At 65.1% G+C, this 20,191-nt stretch overlaps 1 protein-coding gene across 5 annotated transcripts; it reads right to left on the reverse strand.

The window, feature by feature from the left end:
* Nucleotides 1-189: 189 nt before the first annotated feature.
* SLC6A19 (solute carrier family 6 member 19) lies at nucleotides 190-19,518 on the reverse strand. Of its 5 annotated transcripts, none has more exons than XM_069555778.1 (14): nucleotides 19,025-19,481; nucleotides 17,708-17,818; nucleotides 16,638-16,935; nucleotides 10,542-10,682; nucleotides 8,983-9,120; nucleotides 8,008-8,189; nucleotides 7,577-7,687; nucleotides 7,214-7,326; nucleotides 5,584-5,712; nucleotides 5,326-5,482; nucleotides 3,617-3,821; nucleotides 3,260-3,419; nucleotides 2,154-2,316; nucleotides 190-2,010 (listed from the first exon to the last, which is right to left on the reverse strand). In XM_069555778.1, exons 3-14 carry the CDS (start codon nucleotides 16,837-16,839, stop codon nucleotides 1,807-1,809), a joined length of 1,905 nt encoding a protein of 634 aa, XP_069411879.1. In that variant the 5' UTR covers nucleotides 16,840-16,935; nucleotides 17,708-17,818; nucleotides 19,025-19,481; the 3' UTR covers nucleotides 190-1,806. The 5 variants fall into 5 exon arrangements, with proteins under 5 accessions (XP_069411879.1, XP_069411880.1, XP_069411878.1 ...); XM_069555779.1 differs by lacking the exon at nucleotides 19,025-19,481 and adding an exon at nucleotides 18,056-18,176; XM_069555777.1 differs by lacking the exon at nucleotides 17,708-17,818 and having other exon boundaries at nucleotides 19,025-19,472.
* Between the last annotated feature and the right edge of the window lie 673 nt (nucleotides 19,519-20,191).

Below are 20,191 nucleotides of genomic sequence, written 5' to 3' on the forward strand. Positions count from 1 at the left end.
CCTCTTCCTGTTCCTGTGCCCCTGCCCAGGGGCCTCACCAGCAGCCCCCACGTGAGGGCACTTCGCCGGGAGCCTGGGGCAATGGTGGGGGCGGGGGCCCTCCATGGACACAGCAGACCTGCAGTCCTGCACCGGCCCCTCAAGGCTGGGGCTCGTCTGTCTCTCATTTAGACAACGCTTAGGCCAAGATTATGAAAGACAGTGATTTATTCAGACAGGTACACATGACACCCACAAAACCCAAATTTCTAACACTCTGCAAAACATCAAGTCTGTGAAAGAACCCCTCACCAAAGAAACAAGGGCGGCCCAGCCCCACCCAGGTCACATCTGGGAGTGTCTCCCCTCCGGGTACCCCGGGGGCGGGGGTGGGATAGGCTGTGTCCAAGGGGTCCTGAGCAGTTTTCCCAACAGGGTCAGACAGCTCTGGGAGTACAGGAGGTGGGTCCCAGGATGCTGGCCAGGATTCTCCCACCCACCACTCAGCTCTCTGGTCCTGCCTGGAGAATCCTCGGAAAGTCCAGTTTAACATAAACTTGCAGATTCTTGCGTGGAAAGTGGAGGTGACTGGTTCTTGGAAACAAACACCCAAGTTCATGTGACTTCGGATAAGGTTGGATGTGGCATCCCGTCCCCGTGGGAGGGAGGCGCTGACGCCGGCTTCACTGAGCAGCAGCAGCTGGACAGTCCCCCTGCCCTCACGGTCCCTGACGTCGCTCAGGACGCACAGGCAGTCCTCCACCTCGGTGGCCAAGGCTGAGTTATCCTACAACCCGTCTTTTCAACATCTGGCCCAAGTATTCATGCAGTTAATGTCCTCTCAAGGACATACCAAGTGTGAGGGGGCGTCTGCCTCAAGTCACCCAAGCTGAGTTTTGTTTAACTGCTCATCTATTGCTGGCAGCCAGATGCAGGGATTAAGCAGATCAGCCTTCACGACACCCGGGTGTGGCCAAGACTCTGTCGGACGGGTGGGGCCCCACCGCGCTGGCCAAGTTCTGTCAAGCTCACTGGCCTCTTCTGGACGGGCCTGAGAAGGCTGCTCCTGGTCACGGGGTGAAAGCCCCGACCTCACCGCAAGAATCCCAAGGTCGGAGGGGACCTCGAGAGGAAACGGCAGAGGCACCAAGACTGGGTCCCAGGGGTGGAGATGAGTGGGACGTGCGCAGCAGGCCCCACCCCCGTGGCGGCTGACTCTCTGGGAGTGGGGTGGAGGAGGACCGCCCGTCAGCTCCCCAGGCCCTACTGGCAGCCGTGTGTGCTGCAAGGCAACAAGTGTGTGCAAGCAAAGCCACAGGCATGCACGCACACACGTGTACACACACCGCTGTGCACACACACAAGCATGAGCACACACGCACAATACATATGCATGCACGCCGGAACACACACGTGCAAACATACTCACAGGCTGGCTCATGTATATGCCTGCCCACACATGTGCTTACATGCACACACACACCCATGTGCGCACACACGTGTGTAACCACACCAGGAGGATGTCCCTTGTTATGCACACATGCTTACCCACACCCACACGTGTACACACACTTGCACACGTATGTACATGCACACATGCACACACGCATGCAGGGACATGCCCACACACGGCAGACACACTCTCACACTTGCACATGCATGGTGCACACATGCACACGGGCACACTCACATGAGCAACACACACACACCCCACGTGTACACGCTCCCACACATGCACCCTCACGTAATACACACACGTGCACACCCATGCAGCCTACTTTCTCCTCGGACACCATCCCCCCCCCCCCCCGCCGCGGGCTGGGCTGCCTAGGACCACAGGCCACCATTCATTGAGGCGGCGGACGGCGAGCTGACGAGCGCCCGCTGGTCCCCTGGCCTCTGGAAGTGGTTCCTGATGAGCCTGTAGATGGCGAAGCCAGGGATGACCAGGCAGGGGACCCCAGCAACAAGGACCACCACGGCGTACACCCAGCCTGGGTACTTGATTTCCTTGGATTTGGGAAATTCCTCCTGGAGAGAGAGTGGCCTTGGGTGAGCAAACCAGGCAGCCGTGGTCTCACTCGGGGCAGCGTGCCCGCCCCTCGTGATTCGCCCCTGCCTCTGAGGGAGGGGAGCCTGCCCCCACCCTCCCACCCTGGAGGCCCAGGACTCACATAGGCTGGGTCCCAGATGTTGTACGTCAGCTCCTCCCTGACCTCGATCACGAAGAAGAACAGGAAGATGGCCAGCATCAGCAGGGGGCTCACCACTCGCCACGTGACCTGCCAGAAGATGTTGGGCTTGTGGCCGATCATGAACTCGATGTCCCTGTTGAACCTGGAATCAGAGGCCGAGGGGCCATTAGTCCCCAGAAGGCAGAGGGCAGCAGCGTCTCCACTCCTGGGGAGACGGACTCTCCCCTGCGATGCTGCACTCTGACCTCTCACGTCCTCCTTGGCAGACACGCCTTCTCCGGAAATCCCCGCCATCCCGCGGGGCTACTGCCAGGCTAGATGTGTGGACTCTCGTCAGAGGCCGTGTCCTCCTCGGCCCCAGGCTGACACTGATGTGCAGGGCAGATCAGAGCTGCTGGGGACCGAGGAGGGGGGCTGTCCGGCTCCCTGCCTCAGTCTCCTCGGCAGGGCAGCGGCTCTGACCCCGGGCAGCCTCACCAGCACTCTTGGCGGTGCAGCGCTGGGGGTCTTAACAGGGCCCCCTGCATGGGCTTCCGCATTTGATCTTAATTGATTTCACCAGATCGTTTACGGAGCGGTGGTGAGTCCAGCTCCTATTAAGAACACTGTGCCGATCTGTGATGCCCTGAATGACTGGCCAAGGGGCGGCTGACCCTGCCACACTTGTCTGCCTGTCTTTGCCTGAGCTGCTGTCTGGCAGAGGAGCCCTGCTCAGACCCCTGGGGGCAGGCCCGGCACTGCAGGACACCAGCTCCCCCGCTCCTCCAGGCAGGGTCCTGGGGAAGCCCCATCCACCCAGGGTCCTGGGGAAGCCCCATCCACCCACAGCAAACGCCTGTGCACCGTCCTGCCTCCTCCCATTCGCCCTGAGACTGGGCTGCCCCCTGCTGCTGCTGCCAGCGCCCTTCCCGAGGCCTGGGGGCATCTGGACGCTGCAGAGGGCGGGGCCCGCACCCCCCTGCGAGCTCCACGGCCTCTCCGTTGCCCTCCAGGCTCAGGCCACCCCCACCCCACGCCGGACAGAAGAGACAGCTGCGCGGCCCTGTGCACCCCCTACCGCGGGGCTTCCCGCCCCCGGCCCCTACCTGTCCACGCCGTACACATAGACCACCGAGAACATCTCGAAGAAGGCGATGACGAGCAGGGGGATGGAGCCCGCGTAGCTGTCCAGGAGCGACAGCCAGTACTGGCCGGAGTTCAGTGTGAAAATGAAGGCGATGAGGTACGTGCCCAGGCAGATGAGGCCTGTGGCAGCAGAGAGCGGGGCGGCGTCACGGGCGTCTGCCTCACGCCTGCCGCAGCCTCCTTCTGGCCACGGCGCCACGGCCCCGCCCACAGTCTCACGGGCCCCGCCCACAGTCTCACGGGCCCCGCCCACAGTCTCACGGGCCCTGCCCACACCACCCACAGACCCCGCCCACAAGCCCACAGGCCCCGCCCACCTGTAAGCAGCTCCTTGGGCCACTTCTTGGGGATGATGTTGAGGTCCTGCAGGGGCACGACCACACCCTCCATGTTGCCGAACATGGACGACAGGCCCAGGCAGAAGAGCATGATGAAGAAGAGGACGGACCAGAGGGGCGCCACCGGCATCTTGGTGATGGCCTCGGTGAAGACGATGAAGGCCAGCCCAGTGCCCTCCACGCCCTGCAGGGTGGCAGGCGCGTTAGCCAGGGCCGTCCGAGGTGCCCACTGGCCGGTCTGGCCCTGACCCTGGACGGCTCTGCACCCGCCCAGCCGGCACCCACGCAGTCGTGGCTGACGTGGGCCATTCTGTGGCGTGACTGCAGCTCTTGGCGTTTAGCTCCAGGTGTATTTAAAAGGCTGAACTGGTTACATCGCTGCGAAGTTGACCACATTGTCCAGCGGTGGCCGGGGCCCCATGCAGCCCAGACAGAAACACTGGGCAGATGGGCGTGGACCGCCATCCGGTTGCCGGTGGATGCCCCCACCCCGCCCACAGCCGAGGCCATCACACAAACTGACTTCAGCGGGCCCGAGCGAGACCCTGAAACAGACCCCTGGATGTGCGCCCACCCGTGCTCAGAGCGGCCCGTGGGTCAGGCAGCGCCATGAACGCGCTTGTGGGTGCGTAACGACGGCACTCTGCATGGAGCAGCCCACGCAGGTGAGTGAGGCCTCGGGCACTGGGCCCCTTTCTCGAGGCTCAGGGTTCCTGGGGGTTGAACCTCCGCAGAGAGCCCTGAGCTCGGAGGGGCTGAATGAGGAGCCAGTGGATCTGGCGGGATCCCGCAGGGCCCATGGCCCTGTGACAGCATCTGCACGCATTCCTGGGACACAAGGACTCCGAGGGCCATGGGGAGGTTGCAGGGGGTCGTCGCAGCGCTGTGGGGCCAACATCACAGAGGAGCAGTCCGGGAGGCCTGACACCCTTGTACCCGTGGGAGAGCAGAAGCCCGTCAGCACTGCCCAGGGCTGGGGGTGGGCGTTTCCGGCTGACGGAAGACTACCAGGGATGCAGGAGGCATAAACCGACTAACCCCCCACAAACTGAGCTTCCAGGCGAGAGCTGGCACCTTGAGACGGTCGCTTTTTAAAAGGAAGGGGGATTGAGACGCGCGGTCCCTGTGACGTTCCCCAGGGAGAGCCAGGTGGGGAGGACCCTCTGCTGCGGCCACTCCTGGAAGGATGTGCTGTCCCTGGAGAAGCAGTGCCAGGCCCTCAAAAATGCTCAACACGCCCCCGAAATGGTGTGTGGCTCCCAATGAGAGAGCTGCAAAGCTAAGATCAGTAGATGCGGCCCACGAGCAATCACGGCAGATGTCGCTCGGCCTGGGGGCTGGCACTGGAGCTGGTGTGTGTCAGGGAGGGACTCCTGGGAGCCTGATGGCCACCAGTGACTTCAGAAGGACAGTGACGATGACTCTGACCTTTGTGTAGGAGAAATTACAGTAAAAACGGACCATGGGGTGTTTCTGTGTGTTTGACGTGAGGCCACGGGAGAGGTCAGGCCCACAGAAGGCGCCTCATGGCCTCACATGTGGGGCTCACGGCCCAGGAGATGCTGGTGCCCTAGGGCAGTGCCTGGACCCCGCGGGGCAGGATAGCCAGGGTGGGCAGCCGTGTGGCCGAACTGGACTCCCAGGGGAGGCGCGGGGTCCCCACGAGGTGCCCGCTGCCCTGGCCCTACCTGCGAGAGGAAGGTGTCCATGTCGCAGGCCTGGAACCGGAGCTCGGCGTAGGCCGCGGGGTCGGAGGCGTTGCACCGCTGCTGCATCTCAGCGAAGTTCTCCTGCGTCACGGTGCCTTCGGGCAGGTCGAACCCGTTGATAAGCGTCAGGATGTTCCTGGAAAAAGAGCGAGGCTGACACCCGTCCCGGGGGGCTCCTGGGAGGCGGAGGCGGGGACGAGGCCGCTGCGGCTGCCGGGGCGCCCGCGGGCCACTCACGCGCTGAAGCAGTCGTCGTAGCGCTCGGTGGCGCGGAAGCCGATGATGGAGTAGACCACGGTGGCCGCGTACACGGACGTGAAGCCGTTGATCACAGACACGATGACCGAGTCCATCTCGCAGTTGTTGCTGTGGACGGAAGCGGCGTCGATGAGCACAGCCCAGGGGGTGCGGTGTCCACACAGCCAGCCCACGTTGGCACAGGAGGTCAGAGCTGCATCTTGTGCCAGCCGGACAGGCTGAGCCACCGCTGGGCAGGGAGGGGGGAGGGCTCGCCGAGCACCAGGTGACGGCCCCCACGCCCGCTGCAGCCTGCAGGCCCCTCGGTGCCCCCATGCCCTGGGGACCCTGGAGCTGGGGCTGAAGACCCTGGTGTTCAGGTCCCTGCTCGGCCAGCGTCTGCTCTGGGCTCAGGAGGTGGCTCATCAGCCCTACTCACGCAGGATGGCCTGGATCTTCCAACCACCAGCCACAGAGGCCGCGAAGAGGTGGCCTGGGCCGGGTGCCCCCACCCCAGGCCTGGACGCCTCCCTCCGTTTCCTTACCCCCTCCCTGCCCCTACAAATGCTGGCCCCCAGCCCACCCCAGGCCTTCATGGCTGAGGACACCCCATCTCCACCTTGACACCTAAAGCCTCCCTCAGCTCGGTGCATGACCCCTGACCTCCCACCCGCCTTCCAGGCGCCTCTGTCAAGAACTCCCTGGGAAATGCAAATCAGACCCCAGTGAGGGCCAACACAGGGGGACACAGGTTCGATCCCTGGTCTGGGAAGATCCTGCGGGCTGCAGAGCAACCAAGCCTGTGGGCCACAAGAGAAGACACCGTTCGCTGCAGCTGGAGAACGTGAGCGTGAGGTCGCTCAGTCGTGTCCGGCTGTTTGCGACCCCGTGGCCTGTAGCCTACCAGGCTCCTCTGTCCGTGGGATTTTCCAGGCAATAGTCCTGGAGTGGATTGCCATTTCCTTCTCCAAGGAATCTTCCCACCCAGGGATTGAACCCGCGTCTCCCACATCGTGGACAGACGCTTTACCATCTGGAATCTCAGCCAAAAGGCCGTAACTGGAGAAAGCCGACACAAAGCAAGGAAGACCCAGGGCAGGCAAAAAAAAAAAAAAAGCTACTAAAAAACAAACACGAAGCTCAGTGAGCTGCCACACCCTCCCCTGTGGCCGGAACCCAAACGTCTGAGAGTGACAGGCGTGGGCGAGGGCGGGGAGGACCCAGCACTCCCACACACCCTACAGGGGCTGCAGCGGGGAAGCGGCTCCTCAGACGGTTAGACCTGCAGCCGCCACGAGGCCCAAGCCGCCCCCCCCCCCGCCTCAGGGCACGCGCGCGGGGGCACAGACAGGTGCTCACGGAGCTGGAGCACAGACGTCTCAGCAGCCAGAGAGCCGGCATGGCCCAGCGAGGCCCGTCTGCAGGCCAAGGACAAGCTGGCCTCGGGAGAGAGACGGACACGCAGGCCAAGGCACGGGGCAGCGGGGGCCGGCTGCAGCCGCTCCCCACAGCTCCTGAGAACGCCTTCAGCTGGGAGCCGGCCTGCCTGCCTCTAGCCCCGCCGCCCACGTGCGCCCGGCGCCTGGAGGAGCAGCCCCCCGCCCCCGGGGCCCGCGCCCGGCGCACTCACTGCACAGGGTTGTAGCTGGAGAAGGAGATGAGGCCCCCGAAGGCCAGGGAGAAGGAGTAGAACACTTGGGCCCCCGCGTCCAGCCAGGCGGCCGGCTTGGCCAGCTCTGCGACCTGCACAGACAGAGGCCCTCAGCCGCGCGGCACGGGGTGGGGGGCACAGGCGGGGCGGCCAAGGGCGGGACAGGAGCCGGGGGGCCGGGGCAGCTGAGGCCGCCTAGCAGAGGCCGGAGGGAAAATGACCCTAAGGCCCTCTGCCCTGAGCCACACGCGGGCTGGCACGCACTGCCCTCACAGGCCCGGCCGGTGTCCAGGGACCAGCAGGGTCTCGGAGCCCAGGGGTGGGCGGGCAGCCTAGACTCACGTTGGGCGTGAAGAGGAAGACGATGCCGTTGGTGGCTCCCTTCAGCGTCAGGCCCCGGATGAGAAAGATGGTCAGGACGACGTAGGGCAGCGTGGACGTGATGTACACGGCCTGGGGGAGACGGCAGCTGTGGGCTGGGGGCCCACTGCGAGGAGGAGGGCTGAGCCCGGGGCCGTGCCCCTCCTCCCACACCCTGGGCCCCACCTCCCCCTCTGGTCTCCGTGCCCTCTCGTGAGCACGGTCACCATTCAGCTCCCGCCACCCAGACGGGCGCCACAGTCGCCCCCGCCTGCAGCTTCTGAAGCGTGTGTTTGGGACTGTCTGGTCCAGCACTGAGTCTGGGGCGCTGCCCAGACAGGTGGCGGGCAGGGCCGGACCCTCAGAGCTGCTAAAGGGCCCCCCGGTCCCCTGGAGCGCCCACAGCCCCGCACCTTCCCGGTGGTCTCGATGCCCCGGATGGTGCAGACGTAGAGCACGCTCCAGGCGCACGTCAGGGCCAGCAGGATCCACCACTGCACGGAGCCCGAGTCGTCGATGGAGGTGGAGATGTTGAGGGTCTCGCGGTACCAGAAGTAGTCCACGGGGGAGCTGCGGGCACACTCCTCCACGTAACCTGGCACAGCACCACAGCAGTGAGGGCCACGGAGAGCATAGGCCCAGGACGCTGACAGGCGCCAGGACGCACTGCACACGCGCACACGTGTGGGCACACCCACAGGGACACGTGCGGCAGACAGCGTCACAATGTACCTACACGTGTGTGCACGCCCACCCTCAGCAGACAGCACGCACCACACACACGTGTGTGCACGCCCACAGAGACACGCCCTGCAGCGTGCACAACACGCCTGTACATGTGCGCACACATAGGCACACTTCAGTGAACGTGTGTGCACACGAACATGCTCGCAGACACACGGAAGCACGCACACACCAGACTTGCACGTACATTCACGTGCAGACCCGTGCACACACTCGTGCACACAGGGAGCGTGTGTGCAGGGCTCTCACCACCCAGGCGGGCACAGACCCAGGGCTTAGCTGGGAGTCAGTGCCCTGGCGACGGCGCTCAGTCGTTCAGGAGGTCACCAGTTTTTTTGGGGGGTCTCACGCCAGAGCCCACACTGGGGGGCTCTGTTCAGCCTAGCATCCCAGGGCTCTGGTTGGCCCCTGGGCTCAGGGACCCCAGTGAGACCCTGCCAAGGCGGGAGCGGTCTGATCCTGGCAGACCCTCCCACCCCACGCTGCCCACACCCCCTGCAGGGCCCTGGGTGCAGCAGGGAGGCCATGCCCCTTTCTAGGCTCGCGTTTTTGCTAAACTTGGGTGACAACCACGTGGATGTTAGAGATTCAGGGGTTGCTGCTCACGGGCCAGCTCCGCCCGCACCAGCCCGCCGAGGGCTCACCTGTCTGGTTGGCATTGAGCGGGCACTGGCTCCAAGGCAGGGGTTCCTGGAAGGAGTTGAAGAAGTACCACATGACCCAGGCGATGATGGTGTTGTAGTAGAGGCCCACCATGAAGGACACGAACATGGACGCGATGCCTGGGGGGAGAGAGGACGCCAGTGCAGGGGCGGGGGTCACTGCTGGGGCGGGGGTCACTGCTGGGGCTGGGGTCACTGCTGAAGTGGGGTTCAATGCTAGGGTGAGGGCAATGCTGGAGTGGAGGGTCACTGCTAGAGGCAGAGGTCACTTCTAGGATGGGGGTCACTGTTGAGGCGGGGGGTCACTTCTAGGATGGGGGGTCACTGTTGAGGCAGGGGGTCACTGCTGGGCTGGGGGTCACTGCTGAAGTGGGGTTCACTGCTAGGGTGAGGGCAATGCTGGAGTGGGGGTCACTGTTGGAGGTGGGGGGTCACTTCTAGGATGGGGGTCACTGCTGGGCTGGGGGTCACTGCTGGGCTGGGAGTCACTGCTGAAGTGGGGTTCACTGCTAGGGTGAGGGCAATGCTGGAGTGGGGGTCACTGTTGAGGCGGGGGGTCACTTCTAGGATGGGGGGTCACTGCTGGGCTGGGGGTCACTGCTGGGGTGGGGGTCACTGCTGAAGTGGGGTTCACTGCTAGGGTGAGGGCAATGCTGGAGTGGAGGTCACTGCTAGAGGCAGAGGTCACTTCTAGGATGGGGGTCACTGCGGGAGGGGGGCTCACTGCTGGGTAGGGCACCATGGCTGGGATGGGGCTTTGCTGGAGTATGAGGTGCCGGGGTGGGGATAACAGCTAGGCTGTGCAGTCACTGCTGGGGTAGGGGATCACTGCTGGGATGGGGGTCACTGCTGAAGTGGGGTTCACTGCTAGGGTGAGGGCAATGCTGGAGTGGAGGTCACTGCTAGAGGCAGAGGTCACTTCTAGGATGGGGGTCACTGTTGAGGCGGGGGGTCACTTCTAGGATGGGGGGTCACTGTTGAGGCAGGGGGTCACTGCTGGGATGGGGGTCACTGCGGGAGGGGGCTCACTGCTGGGTAGGGCACCATGGCTGGGATGGGGGCTTTGCTGGAGTATGAGGGTGCCGGGGTGGGGAAAACAGCTAGGCTGTGCAGTCACTGCTGGGGTAGGGGATCACTGCTGGGATGGGGGTGCTGGTCGCTGGAAGGGGGTCACTGTGGAATGAAGGGTCAGTGCTGGAGTGAAGGCAATCTCTGGGGGGCCCTCCTGGCCCACTGAGTGTGAGTGAACACAAGAGTCCCGAACCTCAGGAAGGCGCCCTCCTAGTCCCTGCTCTGGGCAGGAAGTGGGGGGCTCTGCTCTCCTCCTGTATCTGCCCTGCTGGGCCCTGTGTTCCCCGGGGACCCAGGACAGCCTCTCCAGCCCACACCTCCCCACCAAGAGAGTCTATGGAATGGGTGGGAACAGCCTCCGGGTGGGAGTTGCGGAGCCCGGGGCCGCGTCCTCCCTGAAAGGCAAAGGGAAGAGGGGGCAGCGTGTGCTGCCAGCCCGGACCCCAGGCTGAGCCTGGGCACGGACGCACCTAAGCCCTTGAGGGCCGGGTGGATGGCGCTCCAGACGCCCACGCTGCCCTTGCGCAGCCGCTGCCCGATGGCGAACTCCAGGTACAGCAGCGGGATCCCCTCCAGGACCAGCAGGATGAGGAACGGAATCATGAATGCTCCTGCGGGCGCGCGGGGGCGTGGTCAGGGCGGCCACGTGACCGAGGACACCGCCCTTGACCACGCCCTTCACGGTCATCGAGTTGTTTGGGGGGGGCCTTGCGCCTTCTCCTCGAGGTGGCCGGCTCATCCGCGGTCCGCACAGGACGCTGCCTGCCCCCCAGTCCCTGGAGCGCTAGGAGGGCGTCTGTGTGTGGGAGGAGGCCAGGGAGGGACACGCGCCGGGTGATGAGCCCCGTGGGGGTGTGGACCCTGGCATCCTCACTCGAAGGTGAGGAAGGGGTAAAGGCCAGGAGCTCAGAAGCCGGCCCAGACCCCGTGCAGAAAGGGGTCTGCATCTGAGCCCTGGGGACCCTGCTCTGGGCCAGGGAGCAGCCGGACCTGGGGTCTGTGTCTGCCCTCGCTGATGGGTCCCAGGGCCTGGCCCGGCCCCGAGCAGGGGCCCCGTGAACACCTGCCTTCATGGTGCACGTGGGCCCACCATCCCAGACCCCCGAAGGGGTGAGCCCCCTCCTGCTGCTCCATCCTCCGCCCCGGCCAGTGGTTTTACCAGCCGCCCGGGCTCCTCCCCCTGACCCGGGCTCTGGGGGAACCACGGGGGAGGCAGCCTGTTCAGTGCACCCGGCCTGGCCCGGTGCTGAGCCGGGTGCAGTCCTGCCGCCGTTACCAAAGGTCGCCAGCTCTAGTCTGCAGGCAGCTCGGGAGCTGAAACTGGCCGAAAAGGATTGGAAACACTTGCTTCAGGGCTTAAGAGTGGATTCAGGTCCAGTCTGAGAGGGCCTCGTGGTCGGGTTCCCTGGTTACCAGGACCGCCAGCACTGGCCTGGGACGCCCACCCTGAGGTCCCCCTCTCTGTTCCGGGGTCCCACATGGCCTGCCACGGGCTAAGGTCACCCCCTCTGTCCCGGGGTCCAGTGCAGCTTGCCAAGGAGTGAGGTCCCCCGCTCTGTCCCGGGGTCTGGCATGGCCTGCTGCAGTCTGAGGTCCCCCCTCTGTCCCGGGGTCCCGCGTGGCCTGCCAAGGAGTGAGGTCCCCCTGCTCTGTCCCGGGCTCCCGCGTGGCCTGCCGTGGGCTGAGGTCCCCCCTCTGTCCCGGGGTCCGGCGCAGCCTGCTGAGGAGTGAGGTTCCCCCCTCTGTCCCGGGGTCCCGTGTGGCCTACCACAGGCTGAGGTCACCCTCACCCCCTCTGTCCCGGGGTCCCGTGTGGCCTGCCGAGGAGTGAGGTCCCCCCTCTGTCCCGGGGTCCCGTGTGGCCTGCCGAGGAATGAGGTCCCCCCTCTGTCCTGGGGTCTGGCGTGGCCTGCCACAGGCTGAGGTCTCCCCTCACCCCAGTTCGTGCAGCCCCGTCTCCCTGCCCTCCTCTGCGCACCTCCCCTCGTCCTCCCCGCCCCACCTCCACCTCCCGACACACACGTTCTCCGCGCCCCCTCAAGCGGCTTAGCCCCTTCCCTTCCCTTGTGCCTGCTTCTCCCCCGGATGCCTGCGGGGCTGCAGCCTTCCCACACTGGCCTCCTGGGCAGTGTGGGTGTCAGACCTGAGCTCGAGGCCCCCGCTGGCGGGGCACTGCGTATACGTGTGTGTGCATGTGTGTGCCTCGGTGTGTACGTGCGTGTGCCGTCCGCACACGTGTGTGTCCATGTGTATGTGAATGAGTGTGTATGTGAGCACGTGGCTGCCTCCACATGTATCCAGACACTTGGTGTAACTGTGACACGTGTGTACGAGTATGCACGCATGTCCTTGTGTATGTGTGGCGTGCATGGATGTGCACGTGTAAGAGTGAGTGTGTGTGTAGGTGTGTTTGAGTGTGTCCATGTGTACTCTTGTGCCTGAGCATGCGTGTGCGTGTGTGTGTGGAAGGGGACCTGGAGCACATGGTCGGGGGCTCCCAGCCTCTGCACCCGGCTCCCCGCTTGCCTTCTGGGCTAATCCCTCGGCCTTTTCTCTCTCTCCTCCTCCACCTGCCTCCCGGGTGCCCTCTCGCTGAGGACCCAGGCCCCAGGGCTGGCGGCACTTTCTCCCACCCGTGGACCACCCTCGGTCCCCATGCCAGGAAGCTGCAGGGCCACTGGGCGCATGCCTGGCCCCGACCTGGGGCTCCGGGCGTAAGCTTCTTCCACGGCTGGTGCTGTGTGGAGCGGGGGGTGGTGTGCCGAGGGTCAGGGGGCGAGGGTGTGGGCTGGGACACAAGGAAATGCACCAGGAACGGGCCCCCCAGGCTGGACCCCTCAACAGAGGAGAGCCAGCAGCCTGGGGTCTGGGGCTCGGCCAGCTGCGGGCTCAGTGCCCATCCATCTGTGGAGGTAAAGGTGAAGTAACACTTGCCTCTCTGAGGTTCTCAGGAGCTGGATTTGAAAACCTGTGGGGCAAAACCACCAGGAAGAAAACAAGCTCCCCATCCCATCCCTTCCTCTCATGATGCCACTTTTACCCCTGGACTCCCTGCCCTTCCACTACCTTTGGGAAACTCCTATCCATCCTTGAAAACCCCACTCAGACAGCCTCTCCTCCAGGAAGCCTCCCCTGCTCCCCGTGGTCCTGGCACCTACACCAGCCCCCCAGCCACCCCCACAAGCTCCTCCAGGACCGGAGGCTCTCAGCTTCTACAGAGGCGGGGAGGGTGGGGCCAGGGCACACCCACCACAGCCCCCAGAGGTGGTAGGGCCCAGTGAGCCCTCCATCCCCACATGGTGGGGCCCGCCTGGCGGGCACCCCCGGCCCTGGCAGCACTGACTGGAGGCCCCTTGCGCTCCTCAGGGATGGGCGGCTCTTGGCTCCCTTTGTGGGTTGGGTCTTCTGTCTGTGAACTGACCCCTCTGCTTCGGGGCTGGGAATGGGGGTGTCAAACAGAGGGGCAGGGCGGCCTGCAGGTCTTAGGAAGCAGGAAAGACACAGAGTGCCCAGCACCCGGCGGTTCCAAAGGTCCAGGGAGACAAGAGTGGAGGCCGTCAGCCCCGAGGACGGACGCGCATGCAGAGAGACGCGGGGGTGGGAGGGTGGACACGCCCCGCAGGGAGCAGGGGTTCCAGGGACTCAGGAAGCGAGGTGGGGGAGGGGAGCGGGGCGAGGGCCTCGAGAACCCCCGGGCGCAGGTCAAGCCCACAGGGTGCAGGGTCAGGTGGGGCACCTCTCTGCCTCGGGGTCTCCCAGGAGTGCCCGGCTTTTGTGACCACAGACCCTCAGCCGCTTCCAGGAGGGAGGCCCAGTGGAAACGGAGGCTGCTGCCGCCCCTCCCCCTGCCCCGCAGCATCCAGAGCGGACAGGAGCCAAGGGGGCCTTGCTCCCATGGGCAGGCTCCCGGGGACACTGCCCGCTTCCCCAGACACCCTGGAGGGCTGCGGGTCCCTCTTCCACTTCCCCGAAGCGCAGGGGAGGAGCGCCGCCTGCCCTCGCCCGTGGCCTCCCCGGCACCCCTGCCCCACTGCCCTTGGTCAGGACTCAGGGCTGCTAGGCTGTGGAGCCAGCCCTGGGGGGCGGGGGGCAAAGCTGCGTGGCAGGTCTTGCCTCCCCCGGTTCTCCCTGCTAGCTGCTGGGGCCCGGTCCTTGCAGGTCTGTGGGGGCCCAGCCGGCCTCCAGGTGACAGGCACCAGGTTCCCCCGCACCAGGGGACTCCAGAGCCTGTGGTGCTGCTCTGAGGGCATGGAGGTGGAGAGGAGGCCTGAGCCTGGCCCAGCGTCTGGTGCTTCCGAGGGCCCTGCTCGGCGGGGTCCCCAGGGTGGCGCCCAGCCTGTGTGCACCTGCAGGCTTGATGGATGGTCAGAGGGGCGCCACGCTAGGGAGGACAGAGCCGGGCGGGGAGTGGAGGCGCCCCTGGGTGGCACCCCTCCTGGCGCTCGGGAGGGCACGGTGGGGCTCAGGGGACGGAGAGCTGAGCCAGCAGCTGGCCTGCAGACCCCAGCTTTGTGGTCAGAAGGGCAGACCACAGTATGCACAGTGTCCGCCTGCTGACTGGACTCACAAGCGAGCATGCAGACCCCAGCACGGCGGCCCGACGGGGCGCTCACCCAGGGACACGGGAAGGAAGGCGCGTGCAGGCCTGGAGCGGGGCCCAGCGAGGGGCACAGAGGACGAGGAGGACATCCCTGGTCCGCGGGGGGCTGGGTGCGGGAGCCGAGGGAGGCAGCAGCCGGCCCCCCTCAAACCCAAGCGAGCTGAGACCTACCCTCTGTCCTGCCCCCAGGCCCATCCACGTCCGCCTCCGCCTCCGGGAGCAAACCTGCCTTTAGGGGCCAGCTCCTTCAGCCTCACAGGCCCCGCTGCCCGCCCGGTGCAGACCCTTGGGGAGCGCAGATGCCAGTGGAGCGTGGGAGGGCGGCCGGCCTGCGGGCGGCGGGCGGCGGGCACAGCGCTTGCTCACCGGGTTCCCACCCCATAGTCGGGGTCACGCAACGCTCACACAGCTGCTCACAGCCACACTCACAGCAAACGCCGCAAACGCCGCTGGCGGTCAAGCCTAAACCGTGGGTCTTCACTGTGGCTCTCTCTCCTTTTCTGTGTAGACTTTCCCCCCCATAATATAAAGTTAAAAAGAAAGCAAAAGATCATTTACTTTTTGAATTACCCAAAACTCCTGGAAATAATTGGAGACTAACTAAGCGTTTGCCAAATCAGAATGGATGGGCAGGTGTGGGAGGCCCCCTAGGACTCTTGCTGGCGGGTTCCTCAAGCCACACAGCTGCTCCCCGCTCCACGGCCGGGGCTTCGGGAATGGGAGTGTCACCCTGACGAGTCAGCAGCCACCCCCACCTTGGCCTCAGGGATGGTCTCCTGGGTGTGGAGGGTGGGCCACTGGGCTCCCAGCCCACAAGGTGGCCCAGAGGACAGTGGACGGGCCTCCTGAGGGATGGCGGTGAGGGGGCGGGGTCCTGACCCACGGCGGGGCTGTGGGGTCCCCCTCCCCCAAGTTTGGGGGCAGTATCCAGCCAGCAGCATCCTCCCAGCTGCCCCCGGGCTCCCAGTCAGGGTGCACCCGGCCTCCTGGGGGTCTGAGCTCGTGGTGTCTGCTCCGGTCAACCCTGGGAAGACCCCTAAGCTGCTTCTAGCATGTTCTCCCCGGGAGTCCCTCCCCAGCTCTGGGGTCAAGCCCCCTCTTCTCAGGGGCCAGCGATGGGCCTTCACCCACCAGCGGGGTCAACCCGGAGCGGCTGCCAAGTCCCATGAGCAGGGGAGCAGCCAGGCCCTCCTCCTGGTGCCCGAGGCAGGGGCCCTTCCCCAGGACAGCCCCCGGGGAGTTGTGACAGCAAGTTGCCGAGGAAGGGCCAGCGGCCTCCCTGAGGGCCCCCTGGGCACAGGCTGTGACTCAGGCTGGGGCCCCGACCTCCTGGGCTCGGCGGGCCCCAGCCCCAGAGGTGACAGCCTCAGCCCAGGAAGCGCCAGCTAGCCCAGAGGTTCCGATGACACACCCTCCCTGCCAGGCGGCTGAGCCCTTGGCGATTCAGGGGGGCCGCCAGGGGTACCCAGGAGAGCCCCTTCCACCTGCTTCTCTGGAGGACACGCGCGTCACAGAGCCACAGGGGGCCCGCAGTTTCTCCATATGAGAACTGACTTGTGCTGCCCAAGGCAGGGGTCAAGAGACCCCAGAGCCAGGAGCATCCCCAGGCCTCCTCCCTGCGTCCAGCTCCCTGGGCCGGCATGGGGCCATAGGGGGCCATGGTGTGACCTCTGTCCCTGCAGCCCCCACACACCCGGGAGGTAGGTGGAGGGACGGGGCCATGGGGACCCAGGTCCAGAGCCTGCCCGGGTCAGAGCAGGTCCAGGGTCAAGGCAGGGCTCCTGGGTCCTGGAGGGCCTGGCCTACCCCACCCCACAAGACCCGGGACGCACGGGGCCCGGGGACCGGGGCCCAGGAGGCCACAGAGGATGTCCCTGCCGGCCAGTGCTCTGGGCGGGGCGCCCAGCCCCGGGTGGGCCGCGGCCGCGGGGTCGTCCTGCCCGCCCGCCGCCCGCCGCCCGCCTACCTCCGCCGTGGCTCTGGCACAGGTAGGGGAAGCGCCACACGTTGCCCAGGCCCACGCAGAAGCCCACACAGGTCAGCATGTACTGGGCCTTGTTGTCCCACTTGGGCCGCGAGCTGCTCTCCTCCTGCTCGATGCGCTCCAGCTCGCCCAGCGACGGGATCCGGGCCTCCAGGCCAGGGTTGGGCAGCGCCAGCCTCACCATGGTGGTCCGGGCGGGTCCGCGAGCTCAGCGAGTGGCCACCGGCCAGAGCCCCGGGGCTTTATAGGAAACCTTTGGCACCTCACCCCAGCACCTGGGCTGAAAGGAAGCGTCAGCAGATCCCAAGGGCGAGGCCGCCAGACTGTTAATGCCTTATCTGCAGAGGCGCCTGGACCCTCCACGGCGGGGCGGCCGTCAGCTCCGCCCCTGTGCAAACGGGACCCATCGGCTCAGGTGAGCCTGGCTCCCACCGCTCCCTGCCCGCACCAAGCACTCGGGGGGCAGAGACACCCGACAGTAAGATGCTGCCTGACTCTGCAGGACGCCGGAGCCTGCCCACCACACCTCCCCGCATGGCGTGCACACCGGATGCTCCGGGGCAGAGGCCCCCGATGGTCAGGTGGCAGACGCTGCCTGGCCCCTCTGGGCTCTGAGCCGCTCCTCAGGGAGCGTGGCTTCAGCTGGGGGTCCTCCAGGAGGGGCCCTCGTCCCTGTGGGGTCCCCCCCGGGGGCTCAGAGCCGTCGCCCTGACGTCTCCCGTCCCCCATCCTCCAGGAGTTGGGGCTTCTGTCCCTTCACTAGGAGCCTGAGCTGGGCACTGGATCAGGCCGGGAGGCTCGGGGGCCATCTGTGCGTCCAGAGAGCTGGGTGACCCTCTCGGGTGGCCATGGGGGTCGTGGGAAGGTGGCCCCACCTAGCCTCCCAGCTGGGGCCACAAGAGGTGGCCCCACGGGGGCTCCATCGAAGCCAGCCCTGGGCCAGCCCTGCTGCCTACCCCCATGCCACTTCATGAATCACACTGACATTCCCGGAATAGCTCATCCAGGGAGGGCGGGTGGGGGTCACAGGAAGGGGGGGTCAGGACCCTGACCTTTGCCCCCAGGATGGGGGAGGCGAGTCTGAGGAGCGTGGAGGCCTGAAGAAAGAGACCAGATACGCTCCCAGGGACATCTGGTTCCTGCGACAGACGCAGACTGCAGGGCTGGGCCGGCGGGGGAGACAGAGAGAGAGATAGTGAGAGAGAGGCAGAGAGAGACAGAGAGAGACAGAGATGGAGGGAGAGACAGACACCCAGAGGCAGAGAGGGAGAGAGAAGCGCAGCTGGGGACAGGGTCAGAGCCGCTGGCAGGAGGCAGGGTGCAGGCCCCCCACGCTCCAGGCACTGGAGCCTCCACCAGCTCCTGAGACTCGAAGGCCGAGGGCCTCTGGGCCCGCTCACCTCGCCCCCCTGCAGCCGAGGCGCCTCCTGCTTGTCCCGGAGGCGGCCCACCCCGAAGCAGGCGCAGGCCCCGGCCCACACCCCCGACGGCGCCCCGGGGTCAGGACTCCGGGCTCAGTCCTTCGGCTCCCGGCTTGCGTCCTCTGGCCTGTATCCGCTCACCTCTCCTCGGCTCTTCACTCACGTTTGCCCCAACGACTTTTATCACAAAACAAACACGCACTCGATAAGGAAAGCCAGAGGCTTCACGCCAGGAGCTTCTCCTTATTCTGCACAGTTTCCTGAGCGTGAGTGATACAGACTCACCCGTGACGTGGAAACGTGCATGATTTTCACTTAACATTGTCTTGAGAGTGTTCCTTTCATTAAACATTTTAAAGCTTAAAATTAGATTTATTTTACTGTTTGTGCTTTGTGAAGTTTTCCTTTCAAACACTGCTTCTGACAGGGAGCGTCCCACGTGCCCTGTCTGCTGTGCTCACTGCTGCCGAAGCGTCCCCCGACACGGCGCGCCTGCCGTCTGCAGCCTGTCCCCTTGTAGCTGCTGCTGAGGTGTGCCCATGAACAGGCCCAACCCCCGGGCCAGGAGCCACAGCTACCGGAGCCCCCGCCCCTCAGACTCCGAGCTCCTCAGCAGGAGACGCCCACGAGGAGGATGCACCAGCGCCGGATCGAGGCCCAGACCCAGAGCAGCCAGTAATAAATAAACACATTATTCAAAAAGAGAGAGAGCATCCCCACTCCCAGAGGCCCTGCCCCTCCCCAGCACCGTCTGTCTGTCCATCCCCCTGTTGTTCTAACGGCACAGCTGGGTCTTCTCCCAGGCTCAGTGAGGCCCCTGGGCCTTCGCACCATCACCCAGCCATCTCCCAGCAGGAAGGGCCTGTTCTGTCCACTCATCCATCTTCCCGCTGCAGGACAGCCCCGAAGCCCCTGCCCACCTCCTGGTGCCCTCAGGGAGGTACTCACAGGCAGACGGCACCTCCCGGGCGCCATGGGGCCCGGCAGCAGAAGATGCTGGCAGACTGCGTTCAAGGGGACCGAGCCCTAACCTCCCAGCCGGCTGCTAATGCTCCGCACACACAGCCACGGCTGGCCTTTGTGCCCTTGGCCACGGGGGCCCTGTTAGCCCAAAGCGCGTGCTGGCTTTGACCTGCAACACCGCCGTCCTCCCGTGAAGCCCGTCCGGGGTGCTGGCCCCCCCTCTGCCCTCCAGGACGTGGCCCTGCTCTCTGGGTCCCGGGGCCCCCCGAGCCTCTTCCCTCACACTCAGGGTGCTGGGGACGAGAAGCCCTGTCTACCGTGCTGCCCCACCTGCCCGCCCCCATTTGGGGTGCTGGCCCCCCTCTGCCTCCAGGACGCGGCCCTGCTCTCTGGGTCCTGGGACTCCATGAGCCTCTTCCCTCGCACTCGGGGCACCGAGGATGAAAGCCCTGCCTACCGTGCTGCCCCACCTGCCCGCCCTTAAAGGACCTTTGCCCCTCAAGTTCGTGAAGACGTCCTCATGTTTAGTCCGGGAGCGTTCAGGTTGTTAAGTCAGTAACCCTCGCAGAGTCGTCAAGTGTTGCCTAAGGCAGACTTCAATCGGCCAGGAGTCCTTCCTGGGGGAGGGGGTGGCTGGGCACCGTTGCTCAAGGAAAGAAAGAAAGTGAAGTCGCTCAGTCATGCCCGACTCTTTGCGACCCCATGGATAGTAGCCTGCACCAAGCTCCTCTGTCCATGAGAGTTTCAAGGCAAGAGTACTGGAGTGGGTTGCCATTTCCTTCACCAGGGGATCTTCCTGGCCCACGGATCGAACCTGGGTCTCCCGCATTGTAGACAGAGCTTAACCGTCTGAGCCACCAGCTCAGAGTGCCTGCCTTTCCTGCCTCCTGCAGGGCCGGCTTTGCCACAGGCGTCCACGCCTGCTGTCTCTTTCTCCACTTACGCTGTGTTCCTTCAGTCTTTTTGTCTTTTTGTCGGTCTTCTCCAGGACTCACAGCCTTTATCTCTGAAGCATTATCACAGGTCTCATACCTACCGGCCGTGTTCTTTAAGGACAATACGTTGTGGAGCAAGCTTGTAAGTCTCCACAGAAAAGCTGCTGGAATTGTGATTCAAGTGCATTCAATCTATAGTGCAGTTTAAGTGGGATCT

Source organism: Ovis canadensis, chromosome 16 (assembly GCF_042477335.2).
Source record: "Ovis canadensis isolate MfBH-ARS-UI-01 breed Bighorn chromosome 16, ARS-UI_OviCan_v2, whole genome shotgun sequence".
NCBI lineage: Eukaryota > Metazoa > Chordata > Mammalia > Artiodactyla > Bovidae > Ovis > Ovis canadensis.

Bases quoted from the DNA above. Each gene is read 5' to 3' on its own strand.
- SLC6A19 (XM_069555778.1), bottom strand. From the start codon at position 16,839: ATGGTGAGGCTGGCGCTGCCCAACCCTGGCCTGGAGGCCCGGATCCCG. The intron at 9,121-10,541 runs GTGCGTCCGTGC...CTCTCCCCCCAG, and splicing joins CCCGGCCCTCAAGGGCTTAG to GCATCGCGTCCATGTTCGTG. The intron at 7,327-7,576 runs GTGAGTCTAGGC...CTGTCTGTGCAG, and splicing joins TCTTCCTCTTCACGCCCAAC to GTCGCAGAGCTGGCCAAGCC.